Source organism: Salmo salar, chromosome ssa02, assembly GCF_905237065.1.
Source record: "Salmo salar chromosome ssa02, Ssal_v3.1, whole genome shotgun sequence".
Lineage (NCBI taxonomy): Eukaryota > Metazoa > Chordata > Actinopteri > Salmoniformes > Salmonidae > Salmo > Salmo salar.
Window position 1 is genome coordinate 66,607,962 of NC_059443.1, and position 23,628 is coordinate 66,631,589.

The 23,628-nt window shown below is 42.9% G+C and overlaps 1 protein-coding gene across 3 annotated transcripts; it reads left to right on the plus strand.

Annotated features, from left to right (window-relative positions):
• Window positions 1-11: 11 nt before the first annotated feature.
• LOC106590640 (syntaxin-10) lies at window positions 12-22,588 on the plus strand. 3 transcript variants are annotated; one of them, XM_045708277.1, is made up of 9 exons: window positions 12-94; window positions 3,118-3,193; window positions 4,184-4,277; window positions 9,405-9,499; window positions 11,655-11,717; window positions 11,864-11,965; window positions 12,150-12,256; window positions 13,100-13,194; window positions 20,368-22,588. In XM_045708277.1, exons 1-9 carry the CDS (start codon window positions 60-62, stop codon window positions 20,535-20,537), a joined length of 837 nt encoding a protein of 278 aa, XP_045564233.1. In that variant the 5' UTR covers window positions 12-59; the 3' UTR covers window positions 20,538-22,588. The 3 variants fall into 3 exon arrangements, with proteins under 3 accessions (XP_045564233.1, XP_045564238.1, XP_045564235.1); XM_045708282.1 differs by having other exon boundaries at window positions 20,461-22,588; XM_045708279.1 differs by lacking the exon at window positions 20,368-22,588 and adding an exon at window positions 20,188-20,323.
• The last annotated feature ends 1,040 nt before the right edge of the window (window positions 22,589-23,628 follow it).

The following is a 23,628-nucleotide window of genomic DNA, read 5'->3' on the forward strand; positions in this document are numbered from 1 at the left end:
GGCGTCGTGCTTCGGGCCCTCAGTGCGCATGTGTCAGGTCTTGCGTTGAGGTATCCAATATGTCGCTGGAAGATCCGTTCTTCGTAGTCAAGGGGTAAGGAAGGGTTTCTAAATAAACTGTCAACCAACTTCTCTACCGTTTACTTACAGTACAAGTTGGATGTATATGACGTTTGGGGTAGTTTCGTTTGATAACGTGGCGTTTAGAAGTTATCACCCTGTCTGTGGCAAGCTAATGCTACAAGCTAGATTCGCAATCAACTTGCGGGTTAATGTTGACATTAAGGTAGCGACTTCGCGTTGAGGTGTCGTTGAAATCTAGTCTTCCTGTCAAAAAGGATTCCTTGAAAGTTGGGTTACCAGTTTGGGTCTATTGCAACAGGGCAGTTGACGGGGTGTTGTGAAATTGACAGGGATGTGCGGAGTGTCCACACAGATTTGTTTGGGTCTAGCTAGGGCGTTACTTCTCCGCGTTACCTAGAAATGTAGGCTAACGTTACATGCCGTGTTAGAAGCTTTGATGGCACGTGTATTTCTTTGTGTTTTTGTGTGAGCGAGAGAGAGATTGTGTCTGGAGTAGAGGGCATGCAGCTTCGCCAGCTTGTGACATTTGTATCATCAACCACATAGCTAAAATGGGATCAGTGAATAGATACATTTCAGTATCCAATTGTATTAGTCACATGGGCAGCATACCACCCTGCATCCCACTGCTGGCTTACTTCTGAAGCTAAGCAGGATTGGTCCTGGTCAGTCCCTGTATGGGAGACCAGATGCTGCTGGAAGTGGTGTTGGAGGGCCAGTAGGAGGCACTCTTTCCTCTGGTCTAAAGAATATCCCAATGCCCCAGGGCTGTGATTGGGGACACTGGCCTGTGTAGTGTGCCGTCTTTCGGATGGGATGTTAAATGGTTGTCCTGACTCTCTGAGGTCATTAAAGATCCCGTTGCACTTATCGTAAGAGTAGGGGTGTTAACCCCGGTGTCCTGGCTAAATTCCTAGTCTGGCCCTCATACCATCATTGCCACCTAATCATCCCCAGCTTACATTTGGCTCATTCATCCCCCTCCTCTCCCCTGAAACTATTCCCCAGGTCGTTGCTGTAAATGAGAATGTGTTCTCAGTCAACTTACCTGGTAAAATAACGGTAATAAAATAAATATACAAAAGGTGTAGACCTTACAGTGAATACTTACTTACGAGCCCCTAACCAACAATTCAGTTTAAAAAAAAATACCAGTAAGAAATAAAAGTAGCAAGTAATTAAAGAACAGCAGTAAAATAACAATAGTGAGACTATACACACGGGGGTACTGGTACAATGTGCGGGAGCACCGGTTAGTTGAGGTAATATGTACATGTAGGTAGGGTTTTTAAAGTGACTATGCATAGATGATAACATCAGAGAGTATCAGCGGTGTAAATGGGGGGGGGGGGGTATCCATTTGGTTAGATGTTCAGGAGTCTTATGGCTTGAGGATAGAAGCTGTTTAGAAGCCTCTTGGACCTAGACTTGGCGCTCTGGTATTGCTTGCCGTGCGGTAGCAGAGAGAACCATCTATGACTAGGGAATAGGTTTTGTCGTGCCCTCTCCACTACTGTCTTGGTGTGCTAAGACCATGTTAGTTTGTTGTTTATGTGGACACCAAGGAACTTGAAGCTCTCAACCTGCTCCACTACAGCCCCGTCGATGAGAATGGGGGCGTGCTCTGTCCTCTTTTTCCTGTAGTCCACAATCATCTCCTTAGCCTTGATCACATTGAGGGAGTGGTTGTTGTCCTGGCGCCACACTGCCAGGTCTCTGACCTCTTCCCTATAGGCGGTCTTGTCGGTGATCAGGCCTACCACTGTTGTGTCATCAGAAAACTTAATGATGGTGTTGGAGTCGTGCCTGGCCGTGCAGTCATGAGTGAACAGGGAGTGCAGGAGGGGACTGAGCACGCATCCCTGAGATGCCCCTGTGTTGAGGATCAGCATGGCGGATTTGTTGTTACCTACCCTTACCACCTGGGGGCGGCCCATCAGGATGTCCAGGATCCAGTTTCAGAGGGAGGTGTTTAGTCTCAGGGTCCTTAGCTTAGTGATGAGCTTCGTGGGCACTATGGTGTTGAACGCTAAAGCTGTAGTCAATGAACAGCATTCTCACATAGGTGTTCCTTTTGTCCAGGTGGGAAAGGGCAGTGTGGAGTGCAATAGAGATTGCATAATCTCTGGATCTGTTTGGGCAGTATGCAAATTGGAGTGGTTCTAGGGTTTCTGGGATAATGGTGTTGATGTGAGCCATGACCAGCCTTTCAAAGCATTTCATGGCTACAGACGTGAGTGCTACGGGTCGGTAGTCATTTAGGCAGGTTACCTTAGTGTTCTTGGGCAGAGGGACTATGGTGGTCTGCTTGAAACATGTTGGTATTAAAGACTCGGACAGGGAGCGGTTGCTACATTGTTTTAGCTAACATCGTTAAATATAACATAGCATTTTTCACTGTCTCTTTAACAAGGACTTGTTTAAAGTATGTGTCAAGGAAATGCAGAAAGGTCTTGTTAAAAGTGTGTGATGTGTGTTTTTATGATGTGTATCTAACCCAGGGCTCTCCAACTCTGTTCCTGTAGAGCTACCATCCTGTAAATGATCATTCCAAGCCTAATCTAGCACACCTCATTCTAATAAGTAGCTCGTTTATAAGATGAATCAGGTTAGTTACAACTGGGATTGGAGTGAAAACCTACAGGAGGGTAGCTCTCCAGGAACAGGGTTAGGGTGAAAACCTACAGGAGGGTAGCTCTCCAGGAACAGGGTTGGAGTGAAAACCTACAGGAGGGTAGCTCTCCAGGAACAGGGTTGGAGTGAAAACCTACAGGAGGGTGGCTCTCCAGGAACAGGGTTGGAGTGAAAACCTACAGGAGGGTAGCTCTCCAGGAACAGGGTTGGAGAGCCCTGATCTTTTTATATGTATTTATTTAACCTTTATTTAACTAAGCAAGTCAGTTAAGAACAAATTCTTATTTACAATGATGGCCAAACCCGGATGACGCTGGGCCACTTGTGCGCCACCCTATGGGACTCCAGATCACGGCCGGTTGTGATACAGCCTGATCTAACCGTTGTGTGTTGTCTCAGGGAGGTCCAGAAGGCGTTGTCTCGTGCCAGGAGCCTTTACGAACGCTGGGAGGAGCTTCTGGAGGATGGCACTCAGGTACACACACACACACACTGGACACACACGCCTCTTAACTGCATTTCTACTGTGCAGCCACAGCGTGTAAAACAACAGCTTGGAATGTGTGCAGCCACAGCATGTAAAACAACAGCTTGGAATGTGTGCAGCCACAGCGTGTAAAACAACAGCTTGGAATGTGTGCAGCCACAGCGTGTAAAACAACAGCTTGGAATGTGTGCAGCCACAGCGTGTATAACAACAGCTTGGAATGTGTGCAGCCACAGCGTGTATAACAACAGCTTGGAATGTGTGCAGCCACAGCATGTAAACAACAGCTTGGAATGTGTGCAGCCACAGCATGTAAAACAGCAGCTTGGAATGTGTGCAGCCACAGCATGTATAACAACAGCTTGGAATGTGTGCAGCCACAGCATGTAAAACAACAGCTTGGAATGTGTGCAGCCACAGCGTGTATAACAACAGTTTGGAATGTGTGCAGCCACAGTGTGTATAACAACAGTTTGGAATATGTGCAGCCACAGCGTGTATAACAACAGCTTGGAATGTGTGCAGCCACAGCATGTAAAACAACAGCTTGGAATGTGTGCGGCCACAGCATGTAAAACAACAGCTTGGAATGTGTGCAGCCACAGCGTGTAAAACAACAGCTTGGAATGTGTGCGGCCACAGCGTGTATAACAACAGCTTGGAATGTGTGCGGCCACAGCGTGTATAACAACAGCTTGGAATGTGTGCAGCCACAGCGTGTAAAACAACAGCTTGGAATGTGTGCAGCCACAGCGTGTATAACAACAGCTTGGAATGTGTGCAGCCACAGCATGTATAACAATGGCTTGTCATCATCAATCTCTGACTTACTAGTGTAGCCTGTTCAGTCCCTACCTACCTGATATATACTCTTACTGTTATCTGTAACTGTACTCTAATGTACAGGTGAGCATTGACTTTTCACTGTGTTCGGTCTCATGTTTGACATGCCTAAATGTTTTTTTGTTTGTTGTGCAGGTGAGCAAAGATGAGCTGGACTGGAGCACCAATGAACTGAGGAACTGTCTCAGAGCCATAGACTGGGACCTGGAGGACCTGAGTGAAACCATCAGTATCTTTTTCTGTCTTTATAAACACAATGCTTACACACACAGAGAGAACGAGGGAAATAATGGAAGATGACAGAGTATGCTAGATGAGGGCACTTCCATGTAAAAGGACCAATGAGCACCAACGTCAACTTCATAGGATCACATCGAATGTTATTTGTCACATGTGCTGAGTCCAACAGGTGTAGACCTTACCGTGAAATGCTTACTACAAGCCCTTAACCAACAATGCAGTTCAAGAAATGGAGTTAAGAAAATATTTACTAAATAAACAAACAAAAAATAATACAAATTAACACAATAAAATAACAATAATGAGGCTATATACAGGGGGTACCGGTACCGAGTCAATGTGTGTAGGGTACAGGTTAGTTGTAAGTAATTTATACAAGACTTGATTCTTCGGTACCGCTGCCGTGTGGTAGCAGAGAGAACAGTCTACGACTTCGGTGACAATTATTTGGGCCTTCCTCTGACACCGTATATAGGTCCTGGATGGCAGGGGGCATATCAAATTGGGTGTAAAATTAAAGCTAATAGTCTATATTTTGGGGAAATGAAGGCATCTATACATCTTTTACCCATTTTTCATCTTAGAGCGGAGATCCCGCTAGTGGTGAAATCGGAGCGCGCCAAATTCAAAATACAAAATCGTAATATTAAACATTCATGAAAATACAACTGTCACACATGATTCTTTAGCTTAGAATCTTGGTAATCGAACTCCGTTATCAGATTTCAAAAAGGCTTTACGGCGGTAGCATAGCATTCGATTGTCTGAGTACAGCGTCCCACAACAACATCCTTTTCAAACCAGCACAGGTGACACAAAATCACAAAATGGTGATAAAATAAATCACTTTTGAAGATCTTCCTCTGTTTGCAATCCCAAGGGTCCCAGCTACATAATGAATGGTCGTTTTGTTCGATAAAGTCCTTCTTTATATCCCAAAAACTTGGTTTAGGTGGTGCCATTGAATTCAATAATCCAGTCCTTCAACATACATACAAAGGATTCCAAAAAGTTACCAGCAAAGTTCGTCCAAACGAGTCAAACAATGTTTTTTATTAATCCTCAGGTTGTCTAATAGCTAAATAAACAATAATATTTCAGATCGCTATGTTCAAAGAAAAAGAACTAAGAGCGCATTCACGCACGCAAAAAGACTACTTTTGCCCTGGCGCTCAACTTGGAACGACTACAAATACTTCTTCATATCCTAGCTGAGTAACAGGCAGTTTACTTTGGGCACGTCAGAAAGGCGGATATTCAGGAAACTAGCCTTACTCGCAGAGGTTAAAAATGTTGCATAATTAAAGGCTTTGATTTCTGTATAAACAGATGGAAAAGCGGTCTTTAGAAAACATCTACCTGAAAAAGTCTTAAAGGTATCAGAAATGCATCAAAACACAGTAATGTTAATGTAAAGACCACTGCCAACCCATATCAACACATATATTTAATTTAGGAGAAATTCTTTGCCCTATGTACATTTAAGGTTATTGCCTTGTGCCTTGTAATTCCGTTACCAAAAACCTACATACAGCGCCTTAGGAAAGTATTGAGGCCCCTTGACTTTCTTTACATTTTGTTACAGCCTTATTTTAAAATGGATTAAATAAAACTATTTCCTCAGCAATCTACACACAATACCCCATAATGACAAAGTGAAAACATTTTCTTTTTTTAAAGGTTAGCAAATGTATTAAAAACAAACTGAAATATCTTATTTACATAAGTATTTAGACCTGTTGCTATGAGACTTGAAATTGAGCTCAGGTGCATCCTGTTAACATTGATCATCATTGAGATGTTTCTACAACTTGATTGGAGTCCACCTGTACTAAATTCAATTGATTGGACATGATTTGGAAAGGCACACACCTATCTATATCAGAGCAAAATCCAAGCCATGAGGTCGAAGGAATTGTCTGTAGAGCTCTGAGACAAGATTGTTGGCACAGATCTGGGGAAGGGTACCAAACAATTAATGCAGCATTGAAGGTCCCCAAGAACACAGTGGCCTCCATCATTCTTAAATGGAAGAAGTTTGGAACCACCAAGACTCTTCCTAGAGCTGGCCGCCCGACGGGGGGAGAAGGGCCTTGGAAAATCGGGTGATCAGGCCTTTATGGTAGAGTGGCCAGGCGGAAGCCTCTCCTCAGTAAAACGCACATGACAGCCCGCTATGAGTTTGCTAAAAGGCACCTAAAGGACTCAGACCATGAGAAACAACATTTTTGCGTCTCATGAAACCAAGATTGAACTCTTTGGCCTGAATGCCAAGTGTCACGTCTGGAGGAAACCTGACACCATCCCTACGGTGAAGCATGGTGGTGGCAGCATCATGCTGTGGGGATGATTTTCAGCGGCAGGGACTAGTCAGGATCGAGGCAAAGATGAACGGATCAAAGTACATGGAGATCCTTAATATAAATCTGCTCCAGAGCGCTCAGAACCTCAGACTGGGGCGAAGGTTCACCTTCCAACAGCACAATGAGCCTAAGCACACAGCCAAGCTTTGAGACAAGTCTCTGAATGTCCTTGAGTGGCCCAGCCAGAGCCTGGACTTGAACCCGATCGAACATCTCTGGAGAGACCTGACAATAGCTGTGCAGCGACACTCCCCATCCAACCTGACAGAGCTTGAGGGGATCTGCAGAGAAAAACGGGAGAAACTCCCCAAATACAGGTGTGCCAAGCTTGTAGCGTCATACCCAAGAAGACTTGAGGCTGTAATCACTATCAAAGGTGCTTCAACAAAGTACTGAGTAAAGGGTCTGAATAGTTATGTAAATGTGATATTCCAGTTTATTTTTAATAAATGTGCAAACATAACAAACAAAAAAACGGTTTTTGCTTTGTCATTATGGGGTATTGTTTGTAGATAGATGAGGGGAAACATTTTTTTTCATCCATTTTAGAATAAGGCTGTAACCTAACGAAAATGTGGAAAAAGTCAAGGGGTCTGAATACCATCCGAAGGCACTGTATCTTTTAAGATATTTCCTCACTTCCTCATGAGGAGGGAGGATGATGAAAGTTCACAGAAGTAACAAGTAAAGGTAGACCTACCAATTTAGTTAGTGATTTTACTGATATCAGTTTTGTTTTGGAATTGTTATGTGATTAAAACTCGTTATTCCGTTACCAAATTCGTAACGGAATTGCTGCAACTGAATTGTCTAAAATGGGAAATTATAATAGTCACAAACCACAGTTGGGTCTCCTGTTACTGTCCTCTCTTCCACTGACATACTGTTATGTTCAGCTCATAGTGTCTCCTGTTACTGTCCTCTCTTCCACTGACATACTGTTATGTTCAGCTCATAGTGTCTCCTGTTACTGTCCTCTCTTCCACTGACATACTGTTATGTTCAGCTCATAGTCTCCTGTTACTGTCCTCCTTTCCACTGACATACTGTTATGTTCAGCTGATAGTGTCTCCTGTTACTGTCCTCTCTTCCACTGGCATACTGTTATGTTCAGCTGATAGTCTCCTGTTACTGTCCTCTCTTCCACTGACATACTGTTATGTTCAGCTCATAGTCTCCTGTTACTGTCCTCCTTTCCACTGACATACTGTTATGTTCAGCTGATAGTCTCCTGTTACTGTCCTCCCTTGCCCAGGCGTTGTAGGGAGGTCATACAGGCACGTGGAGGCCACACACACTACTGAGCCTCATTTTGACTTGTTTTAAGGACATTACATCAAAGTTGGATCAGCCTGTAGTGTGGTTTTCCACTTTAATTTTGAGTGTGACTCCAAATCCAGACCTCCATGGGTTGATAAATTGGATTTCCATGGATTATTTTTGTGTGATTTTGTTGTCAGCACATTCAACTATGTAAAGAAAAAAGTATTTAATAAGATTATTTCTTTCATTCAGATCTAGGATGTGTTGTTTAAGTGTTCCCTTTATTTTTTGTTCCCTTTATTTTTTTGAGCATATATATATATATATGGTCAGTCCTTCCTTATAGAAAGGAGAGTTATATAGTTTGTCCTTCCTTATAGAAAGGAGAGTTATATAGTTTGTCCTTCCTTATAGAAAGAGGGGAGATATATAGTTTGTCCTTCCTTATAGAAAGAGGGGGAGATATATAGTCTGTCCTTCCTTATAGAAAGAGGGGGAGATATATAGTCTGTCCTTCCTTATAGAAAGAGGGGGAGATATATAGTCTGTCCTTCCTTATAGAAAGAGGGGGAGATATATAGTCTGTCCTTCCTTATAGAAAGGGGGAGTTATATAGTCTGTCCTTCCTTATAGAAAGAGGAGGAGATATATAGTCTGTCCTTCCTTATAGAAAGAGGGGGAGATATATAGTCTGTCCTTCCTTATAGAAAGAGGGGGAGATATATAGTCTGTCCTTCCTTATAGAAAGAGGGGGAGATATATAGTCAGTCCTTCCTTATAGAAAGGAGAGTTATATAGTCTGTCCTTCCTTATAGAAAGAGGGGGAGATATATAGTCTGTCCTTCCTTATAGAAAGAGGGGGAGATATATAGTCTGTCCTTCCTTATAGAAAGAGGGGGAGATATATAGTCAGTCCTTCCTTATAGAAAGAGGGGGAGATATATAGTCTGTCCTTCCTTATAGAAAGAGGGGGAGATATATAGTCAGTCCTTCCTTATAGAAAGAGGGGGAGATATATAGTCTGTCCTTCCTTATAGAAAGAGGGGGAGATATATAGTCTGTCCTTCCTTATAGAAAGAGGGGGAGATATATAGTCTGTCCTTCCTTATAGAAAGAGGGGGAGATATATAGTCTGTCCTTCCTTATAGAAAGAGGGGGAGATATATAGTCAGTCCTTCCTTATAGAAAGAGGGGGAGATATATAGTCTGTCCTTCCTTATAGAAAGAGGGGGAGATGTATATGTGTGTATAGAGCGTAGGCCTGTGTGTGTATAGAGCGTAGGCCTGTGTGTGTGTGTGTGTGTGTGTGTGTGTGTGTGTGTGTGTGTGTGTGTGTGTGTGTTGTAGTTACAGGTGTTCAAAAACAAATCTCTTGAGTCCAAAGGGGGGGCACTGTTCCCCTCCCCGCCGTACTCGGCAGAACCACATTCCTAACAATTCCTGAGGAGAACCCCGAGATCTGTGTCTGTTGAGCCTTGACCCTCTCCCAGGTATCGTTGAGTCCAACCCGGGGAAGTTCCGCCTGGGGGAGAATGAGCTGCAGGAGAGGAGAGACTTTGTGGAGCGGACACGGCAGGCCGTACAGGTAACACGGTGTAATATCACTACTTGTCTATCACCGCCAGGTAGCCTAGTGGTTAGAGCATTGGGCCAGTAACTGAAAGGTTGCTGGATTGAATCCCCGAGCTGACAAGGTAAAAATCTGTCCTGCCCCTGAGCAAGGCAGTTAACCCATTGTTCCCTGGGCGCGTGGATGTGGATTAAGGCAGCCCCCTGTACCTCTCTGATTCAGAGGGGTTGGGTTAAATGTGGAAGACACATTTCAGTTGAAGTTGTACAACTGACTAGGTATCGCCCTTTCCCTACCTCTATAACTGAAAAGAAAAGGGGATTTCTGCAGCTACATTTGATTGGATTAAATCTACGGTGTTGTAGCTACTGTATCTGACACTGTGTGTTGTTGTCGCTGCTGTAGCTGACACTGTGTTGTTGTCGCTGCTGTAGCTGACACTGTGTGTTGTATCTGCTGTAGCTGACACTGTGTGTTGCTGTATCTGACACTGTGTGTTGTTGTATCTGCTGTAGCTGACACTGTGTGTTGCTGTATCTGACACTGTGTGTTGTATCTGCTGTAGCTGACACTGTGTGTTGTTGTCGCTGCTGTAGCTGACACTGTGTTGTTGTCGCTGCTGTAGCTGACACTGTGTGTTGTTGTCGCTGCTGTAGCTGACACTGTGTGTTGTATCTGCTGTAGCTGACACTGTGTGTTGCTGTATCTGACACTGTGTGTTGTTGTATCTGCTGTAGCTGACACTGTGTGTTGCTGTATCTGACACTGTGTGTTGTATCTGCTGTAGCTGACACTGTGTGTTGTTGTCGCTGCTGTAGCTGACACTGTGTTGTTGTAGCTGCAGTAGCTAACACTGTGTTGTTGTCGCTGCTGTAGCTGACACTGTGTGTTGTTGTCGCTGCTGTAGCTGACACTGTGTGTTGTATCTGCTGTAGCTGACACTGTGTGTTGTATCTGCTGTAGCTGACACTGTGTGTTGCTGTATCTGACACTGTGTGTTGTATCTGCTGTAGCTGACACTGTGTGTTGCTGTATCTGACACTGTGTGTTGTTGTATCTGCTGTAGCTGACACTGTGTTGCTGTATCTGACACTATGTTGCTGTATCTGACACTGTGTGTTGTTGTATCTGCTGTAGCTGACACTGTGTGTTGCTGTAGCTAACACTGTGTGTTGTTGTCGCTGCTGTAGCTGACACTGTGTTGCTGTAGCTGACACTGTGTGTTGTTGTATCTGCTGTAGCTGACACTGTGTGTTGTTGTAGCTGCTGTAGCTGACACTGTGTGTTGTTGTATCTGCTGTAGCTGCTGTAGCTGACACTGTGTGTTGCTGTATCTGACACTGTGTGTTGTTGTATCTGCTGTAGCTGACACTGTGTGTTGTTGTAGCTGCTGTAGCTGACACTGTGTGTTGTTGTAGCTGCTGTAGCTGCTGTAGCTGACACTGTGTGTTGTTGTAGCTGCTGTAGCTGACACTGTGTGTTGTTGTAGCTGCTGTAGCTGACACTGTGTGTTGTTGTAGCTGCTGTAGCTGACACTGTGTGTTGTTGTAGCTGCTGTAGCTGACACTGTGTGTTGTTGTAGCTGCTGTAGCTGACACTGTGTGTTGCTGTAGCTGACACTGTGTTGCTGTAGCTGACACTGTGTGTTGCTGTAGCTGACACTGTGTGTTGCTGTAGCTGACACTGTGTGTTGCTGTAGCTGACACTGTGTGTTGCTGTAGCTGACACTGTGTGTTGCTGTAGCTGACACTGTGTGTTGCTGTAGCTGCTGTATCTGACACTGTGTGTTGTTGTATCTGCTGTAGCTGACACTGTGTGTTGTTGTATCTGCTGTAGCTGACACTGTGTGTTGTTGTATCTGCTGTGCTGACACTGTGTTGTTGTAGCTGCTGTAGCTGACACTGTGTGTTGTTGTATCTGCTGTAGCTGCTGTAGCTGACACTGTGTGTTGCTGTAGCTGACACTGTGTGTTGTTGTATCTGCTGTAGCTGACACTGTGTGTTGTTGTAGCTGCTGTAGCTGACACTGTGTGTTGTATCTGTTGTAGCTGCTGTAGCTAACACTGTGTGTTGTTGTAGCTGCTGTATCTGACACTGTGTTGTTGTATCTGCTGTAGCTGACACTGTGTGTTGTTGTAGCTGCTGTAGCTAACACTGTCAGTTCTGTGTAGGAGATGAAGGATCAACTCTCCAGTCCCTCTGTTGTGGCCCAGGCAGAGAAGAAGAATAGACAGGTTGGTTTGCCTGTCTACACACTATTTCTCTCTCTCTCTCTCTCTCTCTCTCACATTACACACCTTTATTTTGATACACGTTGACTTATGCAGGCATCTCCTCTGTCTCACACGTTGTAACATCAGTTGGTCTCTGTCTATCTCAGGCTCTGATGGGTACGTCTGGGCAGGACAGGTCTGATGGTCTGGAGTCTCACCTGGTGTCAGCCAACTCCAGATACATCCAGGATCAACAGGAACAACAGCAGGTAGGGTGGAGGGAGGGAAGAAGGTTAGCGTGAAGGTTTCTGTGTCTGGTTGATATTTAAGGAACAAGATGATGGTTGATGTGATGATGGGTCAGGGCTGAGCTGCGGTTTGGACGTGAAGCTACGGTTGGTGTTAGGAGGAGGATGATGATGATGATGATGATGATGATGGTGTTCTCCACAGTTGATCATGCAGGACCAGGATGAGCAGTTGGAGCTGGTGACAGGAAGCATCAGAGTACTGAAAGACATGTCAGGACGCATCGGCGATGAACTAGACCAGCAGGCTGTGTGAGTGTACACACACACACACACACACACACACACACACACACACACACACACACACACACACACACACACACACACACACACACACACACACACACACATTTGGCGGTGAGGGTCAAGGGGAGAAATGGGAAGGGAATAGAGTTTGGAACCTCTCTACCTGCTGCCCTTAAATGATCACACCTCCCTCCCTCTTCCACTAGTTATTCTGACTTAAATAGCCGCCTCATATGTGCGTGTGTGTAAGGAAAGGAGATACCTAGTCAGTTGTACAACTGAATACATTCAACTGAAATGTGTCTTCCGCATTTAACCCAACCCCTCTGAAATCAGAGAGATGCTGCCTTTAATCCACGTCATCGGCGCCCGGGCAGCAGTTGTTGTTGAGCGTTAACTGCCTTGCTCAAGTGTGTGTGCGTGGTTTTAAAGGGTTCAAGGAGCCTCTGTGTGTACTGAACGTTTACATGGGAATTCCATTGTTGTCATGTAATCTCCCAGTATACTTCCCATGCTGAGACGTGTGTGTTTGAAGGGTTCAGTGAGTGTGTACTGAACGTGTGTTCATTGTTTGATTCTCCTGTATGTTCCAGTATTTTAGGGGTGTTTTAGACAGTTTACTGTGTGTGTGTGTGTGTGTGTGTGTGTGTGTGTGTGTGTGTGTGTGTGTGTGTGTGTGTGTGTGTGTGTGTGTGTGTGCAAGCAAGCAGCAGGTAGCCTAGTGGTTACGAGCGTTGGGTCAGTGGTTTGAATCCCTGAGCCGACTAGGTGAAACATCTGTTTGTGCCCTTGAGCAAGGCACTCAAATGTGTGTGCCTAACACCTATTTTGTCCGGTATGTTCCAGTATGCTAGGAGAGTTTGGAGAGGAGATGGACCAGACGGGTTCTAGGATGGACTCTGTCCTCAAGAAGATGGAGAAAGTCTCCCACATGACCAGCAGTGAGTTAACACACACACATCTGTCAGTTGTTCTCGCTCACACACATAGATAACAGGTACAACACCAAGTCACCCTCCCTCTCTTTACCTCAATATCTCTCTCTCTCTCTCTCTCTCTCTCTCTCTCTCTCTCTCTCTCTCTCTCTCTCTTCCCCCTCCTGTCTCCCTCTCTTTACCTTAATATCATTCTCTCTCTTCCTCTCCCTTTCTCTCTCTCGCTCCCTCTCTCTCCCCCTCTCTCCCTCTCTTTACCTCAATATCTCTCTCTCGCTCCCTCTCTCTCCCCCTCTCTCCTTCTCTTTACCTCAATATCTCTCTCTCTCTTCCTCTCCCTTTCTCTCTCCCCCTCTCTCTCCCCCCTCTCTCTCTCTCCCCCTCTCTCTCCCTCTCTTTACCTCAATATCTCTCTCTTCCCCTGTCTCCCTCTCTTTACCTCAATATCACTCTTCCCCTGTCTCTCTCTCTTTCTCTCTCTCTCTCTCTCTCTTTACCTGAATATCACTCTCTCTCTCTCTTCCTCTGTCTCCCTCTCTCCCTCTCCCTCTCTTTCTGTCTTCCTCTCTCTCTCTCTCTCTCTCTCTCTCTCTCTCTCTCTCTCTCTCTCTTCTTCCTCTCTCTGTCTCTCTCTCTCTTAGTCAAGTTTCACATTCAAACTCAAGCTGCTTTATTGACATGAAAAACAATGCGTCTATATTGCCGAAGCAACAATGTATACAATATACAGTGTAATAAAATAATGAATAATAATAATAAAATGGTAGTAAATAATACAAATAAAGAAAATAATACCATGGTAACAGTCAATAGTAGAAATCTAATAAATATAAAAGGCTAAACATGGAAAATGAAACGATAACTAACTTATAACTGTCATCCTCACCATTACATCAGTACTACAACTACCACCATCATTACTACTACCACCATCACTAAACTGATATCATTACCATCACCCTACTACCACCATCATTACTACTACCACCATCACTAAACTGCTGTCATTACCATCACCCCTACTACCACCATCATTACTACTACCACCATCACTAAACTGATATCATTACCATCACCCCTACTACCACCATCATTACTACTACCACCATCACTAAACTGATATCATTACCATCACCCCTACTACCACCATCATTACTACTACCACCATCACTAAACTGATATCATTACCATCACCCTACTACCACCATCATTACTACCACCATCACTAAACTGATATCATTACCATCACCCCTACTACCATCATCATTACTACTACCACCATCACTAAACTGATATCATTACCATCACCCTACTACCACCATCATTACTACTACCACCATCACTAAACTGATATCATTACCATCACCCCTACTACCATCATCATTACTACCACCATCACTAAACTGATATCATTACCATCACCCTACTACCACCATCATTACTACTACCACCATCACTAAACTGATATCATTACCATCACCCTACTACCACCATCATTACTACTACCACCATCACTAAACTGATATCATTACCATCACCCTACTACCACCATCATTACTACTACCACCATCACTAAACTGATATCATTACCATCACCCTACTACCACCATCATTACTACTACCACCATCACTAAACTGATATCATTACCATCACCCTACTACCACCATCATTACTACTACCACCATCACTAAACTGATATCATTACCATCACCCTACTACCACCATCATTACTACTACCACCATCACTAAACTGATATCATTACCATCAACCCTACTACCACCATCATTACTACTACCACCATCACTAAACTGATATCATTACCATCACCCTACTACCATCATCATTACTACTACCACCATCACTAAACTGATATCATTACCATCACCCTACTACCACCATCATTACTACTACCACCATCACTAAACTGATATCATTACCATCACCCTACTACCACCATCATTACTACTACCACCATCACTAAACTGATATCATTACCATCACCCTACTACCACCATCATTACTACTACCACCATCACTAAACTGATATCATTACCATCACCCTACTACCATCATCATTACTACTACCACCATCACTAAACTGATATCATTACCATCACCCTACTACCACCATCATTACTACTACCACCATCACTAAACTGATATCATTACCATCACCCTACTACCACCATCATTACTACTACCACCATCACTAAACTGATATCATTACCATCACCCTACTACCACCATCATTACTACTACCACCATCACTAAACTGATATCATTACCATCACCCTACTACCACCATCATTACTACTACCACCATCACTAAACTGATATCATTACCATCACCCTACTACCACCATCATTACTACTACCACCATCACTAAACTGATATCATTACCATCACCCTACTACCACCATCATTACTACTACCACCATCACTAAACTGATATCATTACCATCACCCTACTACCACCATCATTACTACTACCACCATCACTAAACTGATATCATTACCATCACCCCTACTACCACCATCATTACTACTACCACCATCACTAAACTGATATCATTACCATCATCCTACTACCATCAGCATTACTACTACCACCATCATTACTACCACCATCACTAAACTGATATCATTACCATCATCCTACTACCATCAGCATTACTACTACCACCATCATTACTACCACCATCACTAAACTGATATAATTACCATCACCCCCACTACCACCATCATTACTACCACCATCACTAAACTGATATCATTACCATCACCCCTACTACCACCATCATTACTACCACCATCACTAAACTGATATCATTACCATCACCCTACTACCACCATCATTACTACCACCATCACTAAACTGATATCATTGCCATCACCCTACTACCATCATCATTACTACTACCATCACCCCTACTACATCATCATTACTACTACCACCATCACTAAACTGATATCATTACCATCACCCTACTACCATCATCATTACTACTACCACCATCACTAAACTGATATCATTACCATCACCCTACTACCACCATCATTACTACTACCACCATCACTAAACTGATATCATTAACATCACCCCTACTACCACCATCATTACTACCACCATCACTAAACTGATATCGTGACCTTCACCCTACTACTATCATCATTACTACTACCACCATCACTAAAATGATATCATTACCATCACCCCTACTACCATCATCATTACTACTACCACCATCACTAAACTGATATCATTACCATCACCCCTACTACCACCATCATTACTACTACCACCATCACTAAACTGATATCATTACCATCACCCTACTACCACCACCATCACTAAACTGATATCATTACCATCTCCCTACTACCATCATCATTACTACTACCACATCACTAAACTGATATTATTACCATCACCCCTACTACCATCATCATTACTACTACCACCATCACTAAACTGATATCATTACCATCACCCTACTACCACCACCATCACTATCACCATCACTAAAATGATATCATTTCCATCACCCTACTACCATCATCATTACTACTACCACCTTCACTGAACTGATATGATTGCATCATCATTACTAACACCATCATCATTACTACCACCATCACTAAACGGCTATCATTACCATCACCCTACTACCATCATCATTACTACCACCATCACTAAACTGCTATCATTACCATCACCCTACTACCATCATCATTACTACTACCACCATCACTAAACTGATATCATTACCATCACCCTACTACCATCATCATTACTAATACCACCGTCACTAAACTGATATCATTACCATCACCGTACTACCATCATCATTACTACTACCACCGTCACTAAACTGATATCATTACCATCACCCTACTACCACCATCATTACTACTACCACCATCACTAAACTGATATCATTACCATCACCCTACTACCACCATCATTACTACTACCACCATCACTAAACTGATATCATTACCATCACCCCTACTACCACCATGTTTACTACTACCACCATCACTAAACTGATATCATTACCATCACCCTACTACCATCATCATTACTACTACCACCATCACTAAACTGATATCATTACCATCACCCTACTACCATCATCATTACTACTACCACCATCACTAAACTGATATCATTACCATCACCCCTACTACCATCATCATTACTACTACCACCATCACTAAACTGATATCATTACCATCACCCCTACTACCATCATCATTACTACTACCATCACTAAACTGATATCATTACCATCACCCTACTACCACCATCATTACTACTACCACATCACTAAACTGATATCATTACCATCACCCTACTACCATCATCATTACTACTACCACCATCACTAAACTGATATCATTACCATCATTACTACCACCATCACTAAACTGATATCATTACCATCACCCTACTACCATCATCATCATTACTACCACCATCACTAAACTGATATCATTACCAACACCCCTACTACCATCATCATTACTACTACCACCATCACTAAACTGCTATCATTACCATCACCCTACTTCCACCATCATTACTACTACCACCATCACTAAACTGATATCATTACCATCACCCCTACTACCACCATCATTACTACCACCATCATTACTACCACCATCACTAAACTGCTATCATTACCATCACCCTACTACCACCATCACTAAACTGCTATCATTACCATCACCCTACTACCATCATCGTTACTACTACCACCATCACTAAACTGATATCATTACCATCACCCCTACTACAATCATCATTACTACTACCACCATCATTACTACTACCATCACCCCTACTACCACCATCATTACTACTACCACCATCACTAAACTGATATCATTACCATCACCCCTACTACCACCATCATTACTACTACCACCATCACTAAACTGATATCATTACCATCACCCTACTACCACCATCATTACTACTACCACCATCACTAAACTGATATCATTACCATCACCCTACTACCATCATCATTACTACTACCACCATCACTAAACTGATATCATTACCATCACCCTACTACCACCATCATTACTACTACCACCATCACTAAACTGATATTACTACCACCATCACTAAACTGATATCATTACCATCACCCTACTACCACCATCATTACTACTACCACCATCACTAAACTGATATCATTACCATCACCCTACTACCATCATCATTACTACCACCATCACTAAACTGATATCATTACCATCACCCTACTACCACCATCATTACTACTACCACATCACTAAACTGATATCATTACCATCACCCTACTACCATCATCATTACTACTCCACCATCACTAAACTGATATCATTACCATCACCCTACTACCACCATCATTACTACTACCACCATCACTAAACTGATATCATTACCATCACCCTACTACCATCATCATTACTACCACCATCACTAAACTGATATCATTACCATCACCCTACTACCATCATCATTACTACCACCATCACTAAACTGATATCATTACCATCACCCTACTACCATCATCATTACTACTACCATCACTAAACTGATATCATTACCATCACCCTACTACCACCATCATTACTACTACCACCATCACTAAACTGATATCATTACCATCACCCCTACTACCATCATCATTACTACTACCATCACTAAACTGATATCATTACCATCACCCTACTACCACCATCATTACTACTACCACCAACACTAAACTGATATCATTACCATCACCCTACTACCACCATCATTACTACTACCACCATCACTAAACTGATATCATTATCATCACCCTACTACCATCATCATTACTACCACCACCATCACTAAACTGATATCATTACCATCATTACTACCACCATCACTAAACTGCTATCATTACCATCACCCTACTACCACCATCACTAAACTGCTATCATTACCATCACCCTACTACCATCATCGTTACTACTACCACCATCACTAAACTGATATCATTACCATCACCCCTACTACAATCATCATTACTACTACCACCATCATTACTACTACCATCACCCTACTACCACCATCATTACTACCACCATCACTAAACTGATATCATTATCATCACCCTACTACCACCATCATTACTACTACCACCATCACTAAACTGATATCATTACCATCACCCCTACTACCACCATCATTACTACTACCACCATCACTAAACTGATATCATTACCATCACCCCTACTACCACCATCATTACTACTACCACCATCACTAAACTGCTGTCATTACCATCACCCTACTACCATCATCATTACTACTACCATCACTAAACTGATATCATTACCATCACCCCTACTACCATCATCAATACTACTACCACCATCACTAAACTGATATCATTACCATCACCCCTACTACCACCATGTTTACTACTACCACCATCACTAAACTGATATCATTACCATCACCCTACTACCATCATCATTACTACTACCACCATCACTAAACTGATATCATTACCATCACCCTACTACCATCATCATTACTACCACCATCACTAAACTGATATCATTACCATCACCCCTACTACCACCATCATTACTACCACCATCACTAAACTGATATCATTACCATCACCCCTACTACCACCATCATTACTACTACCACCATCACTAAACTGATATCATTACCATCACCCTACTACCACCATCATTACTACTACCACCATCACTAAACTGATATCATTACCATCACCCCTACTACCATCATCATTACTACTACCACCATCACTAAACTGATATCATTACCATCACCCTACTACCCATACCACTACTATTTGGAGGGATATTAAGTAAGTTACTGCTTACTATGCAGATGTTATTATTCAGTGGCCTTCAGGCTATGGCAGGCAAGTACATATTAGCATCTCTAGCCTATACACTGGTGATTTTGACGTGTGTGTGTTCTCTCAGGTAGGAGACAGTGGTGTGCCATCGGAGTACTGGTGATTTTGACGTGTGTGTGTGTGTGTGTGTGTGTGTGTGTGTTCTCTCAGGTAGGAGACAGTGGTGTGCCATCGGAGTACTGGTGATTTTGACGTGTGTGTGTGTGTGTGTGTGTGTGTGTGTGTGTGTGTGTGTGTGTTCTCTCAGGTAGGAGACAGTGGTGTGCCATCGGAGGACTGGTGATTTTGACGTGTGTGTGTGTGTGTGTGTGTGTGTGTGTGTGTGTGTGTGTTCTCTCAGGTAGGAGACAGTGGTGTGCCATCGGAGTACTGGTGGTCATCATGGTAGTTGTTCTCATCCTCTTCTTCACCCTCTGAGTACGGACCTCTCTTCACTACACCACACTACTACTCACCCACTCCTTCCTGGGGATGAACGATGGACGATGAAATGGATGAAGGGATGGATGAAGGCAGCGATTAAGGAAACAGGCAATCCAATCCAACCCTCGTCTTTCCTTTCTCACAGAGGGAAATTCAGTCTCTCTTTCTATTACTCGTCACTTTATCTCTCACTGTGTCTCTCTGTGTTTCTATCTATCCCCGTTTCCCTCCTCTTTCCCACCTCTCACCACCCATATCAGAGGAGTGAACAGCAGTGAGATGACGGTTACATTATATTATATATTCAGGCAAAGCTAAGATGTCTCTTTTATGTGTGTGAATTATGGTACAGACTTGGAATGATGGGGATGAGGGAGATGTCAATGTAGCCTTATCTATTTTTATACGTCTATGAGATGGTCTTCATCCCAAATAGAACCCTATTCCCTACATAGTGCACTACTTAGGATTGGTGAAATCACCTAGATCCTAGATCAGTTGTTAGGTCAACTTCTACCTTGTTCCAAATCATCTGTCCTGTTGGAATAGCTTTATCATAGGAGGTAGAAGTTACCCCTAGACACGTTTTATGTAGTTTCCCCTTATGGATAAAGGATTTGAGGCTAGTGATCTGATCCCAGATCAAGTTCAAGCCTATGGTGATAGCTTTACCACAGTAACAGTTGGAGTTCTGGGTTGCTGGGCAGGAAATTAGCAGAACAACAAGTTAATTTGAAGCTCTTTCGCCCCCTAGCGGACATTTATGGCCATGTCCACATTTCATAATGTGAGATACCACACTGACATGTGATGGCCCGGTTTCAGTGTTTTGGGGGAGTGCTGATATAGGATCAGTTTTTCCTCCTACTCTGAGACGCTTTATGAATATGTCCCTGAGATGCATTTTATAATAATGTGTAAATAAATATAAATGTAATGCAGACTTATTTAGCCTTTCTCAAGACACATCTCTCTATGTGAGAGTTTCCTGCCAGGTGTCTTTTGGTTGGCACTGCCACCTTGGTCCCAATGGTCCCCGTTTGTGTGGGATCGTTGGTTTAATCTGTTCATTTGCGAATTTAGGGCTCTCGAGTGTCACTACAGACCCTGGTTCGATTCCAGGCTGTATCATAACCCGCCCTGATTGCGAGTCCCATAGGGCGGCGCACAATTGGCCCAGCGTCGTCCGGGTTTGGCCGTCATTGTAAATAAGAATTTGTTAACTGACTTGCCTAGTTAAATGTATTTACATTGTACTGATTGAACCACTCAAGTATTTTTTCGTGATCAGTTTGAAAGGTTGTAGCTGTTCTACTGAAAACTGTCTGTACTGGTTTCCCTCTATCACATTCTTCAATGATTTAGATTTATTAGGAACTCTCTCAGGGTGCATTGACTGGTACAATAGGCCCTGTTTTGATACCTTCTTAATGCCTCCACCTATTCCTCGAGGAAATCACCACTGATCTAACAATCTGGTTGGTCAAAGGACGCAGTGGAAAGTAGCCTAAATTCCACCTATCCAACTTTGTCAGATCAGTGATTGTGCACAAACAAGGTTGCATTAGAAGGGTTTGAACAGGGCCTGATTCTTCCAAGCCAAAAAAGTCAAAGTTAGCTAGCGTTTATCCACTTCAATGAAGAACTATTCATTTCACCAGTGCCAATTCTCATGCTATGGAAATGACTTACCATTCAGGAGTTATTGCTAGATGCCTCGTGGGAAGAATGTATTGTGTAAATATCATACAAAATGGCCACCTTCCTGCTTTTGTTTGCTTGCAGTGCACACATTTCCATGTTGTAGAATGGGAGTTTAGAACTGTACTGTTTTGTGAGCACAGTAAACATTAGTGAAAGGTTGGTTTCATTGAATTAGTGACCTCACTCATCTCTTTAGTTCAAGCTCTACTGTTGCAATGTTTTCCAAAGTCTATCAATTCTATTTGCCTCTTAACCCAAATAATATCAAGTAAACACTCCTTTTTTTTTTTGTTTCTTGGTGAAAATCAACACTTGTTCTTAATAAATCATATGCTTTTAAAGTGTTTGACTCTTAGTTCTGAAGGGATAATGTGTTGAGGTAGTTCAGTGAGCAACCTTGGCCGGGATTCAAGCCCATCGGCTCTTTTGAAGGCAATGTTCCCTCATATTACGCTGATCTGATTGAATGGGAGACAGGCTTTGGATTCAAACCTAGGGGTGGTGCATTTCAGTTGAAGACCTTACACGGGAATGAGCTACCCTATATTCCAGAATACTTTCCATGCCATAAAGAGAGCTGTCCTGAGTAGTGTAGCGCTGGAAAAAGCGTGTGTGAAATGTTTGCGTCAAGCATACCAGAAACAAATAGCTATAAACAGTACAGCCACAGCACAACGAGACATACGTGAAGCATCCAACAGGCTGTGGTATATCTTTGGTACAGCCGTTGGAGGTCTGTTCATATCAAAGTAGTGATACATTTTACAAAGACGAGTACAACCAGAGATGGGTGGCTTTGGTACAAGTACATAAGCCACCAAGACGACAGCCCGACTAAAAACCACACGTATTTGTTACAAACCTTTTATTAAGATATTCAGATTGTTTTTCATAATTTGTATTTTTTTACAGTAGTTAATGTGCAATGATCTTTATTACTGGGTCACAGTTAGGATTTCACAAAGTTATTGGCACTTGGAACAGGGAAACAACACTGGCATGTACATGGGTAGGGATCAGGAAGAGGGGGGGTAACATGGGATAGGGTCGTCGGGAGGTGCATCATCAGTAGTATATCTTTGACAACACTACTGCATTAGGTTGTATTTTATATCCAAAACTGCTTTTTCTTTTTAATATTTTAGTCTGGGTTTAAAAAAAATCATAACTCATGCTGCATGTGAACAACTAACAATCAAACTTCAATAGTGCTTCTATGTATTGTAAGAATGTACTGTTTAATATAGTGTGAGAAGAAAGATCTGCAACGGGGACAGACCTCGACGGCACCAGAGACAGTCATTCTCGGTTGCTGTCATATCGCTATGTAACTGAGGTAATAACTTTCACAAAGCATCCCACTTCACAGCCAATACCTTGA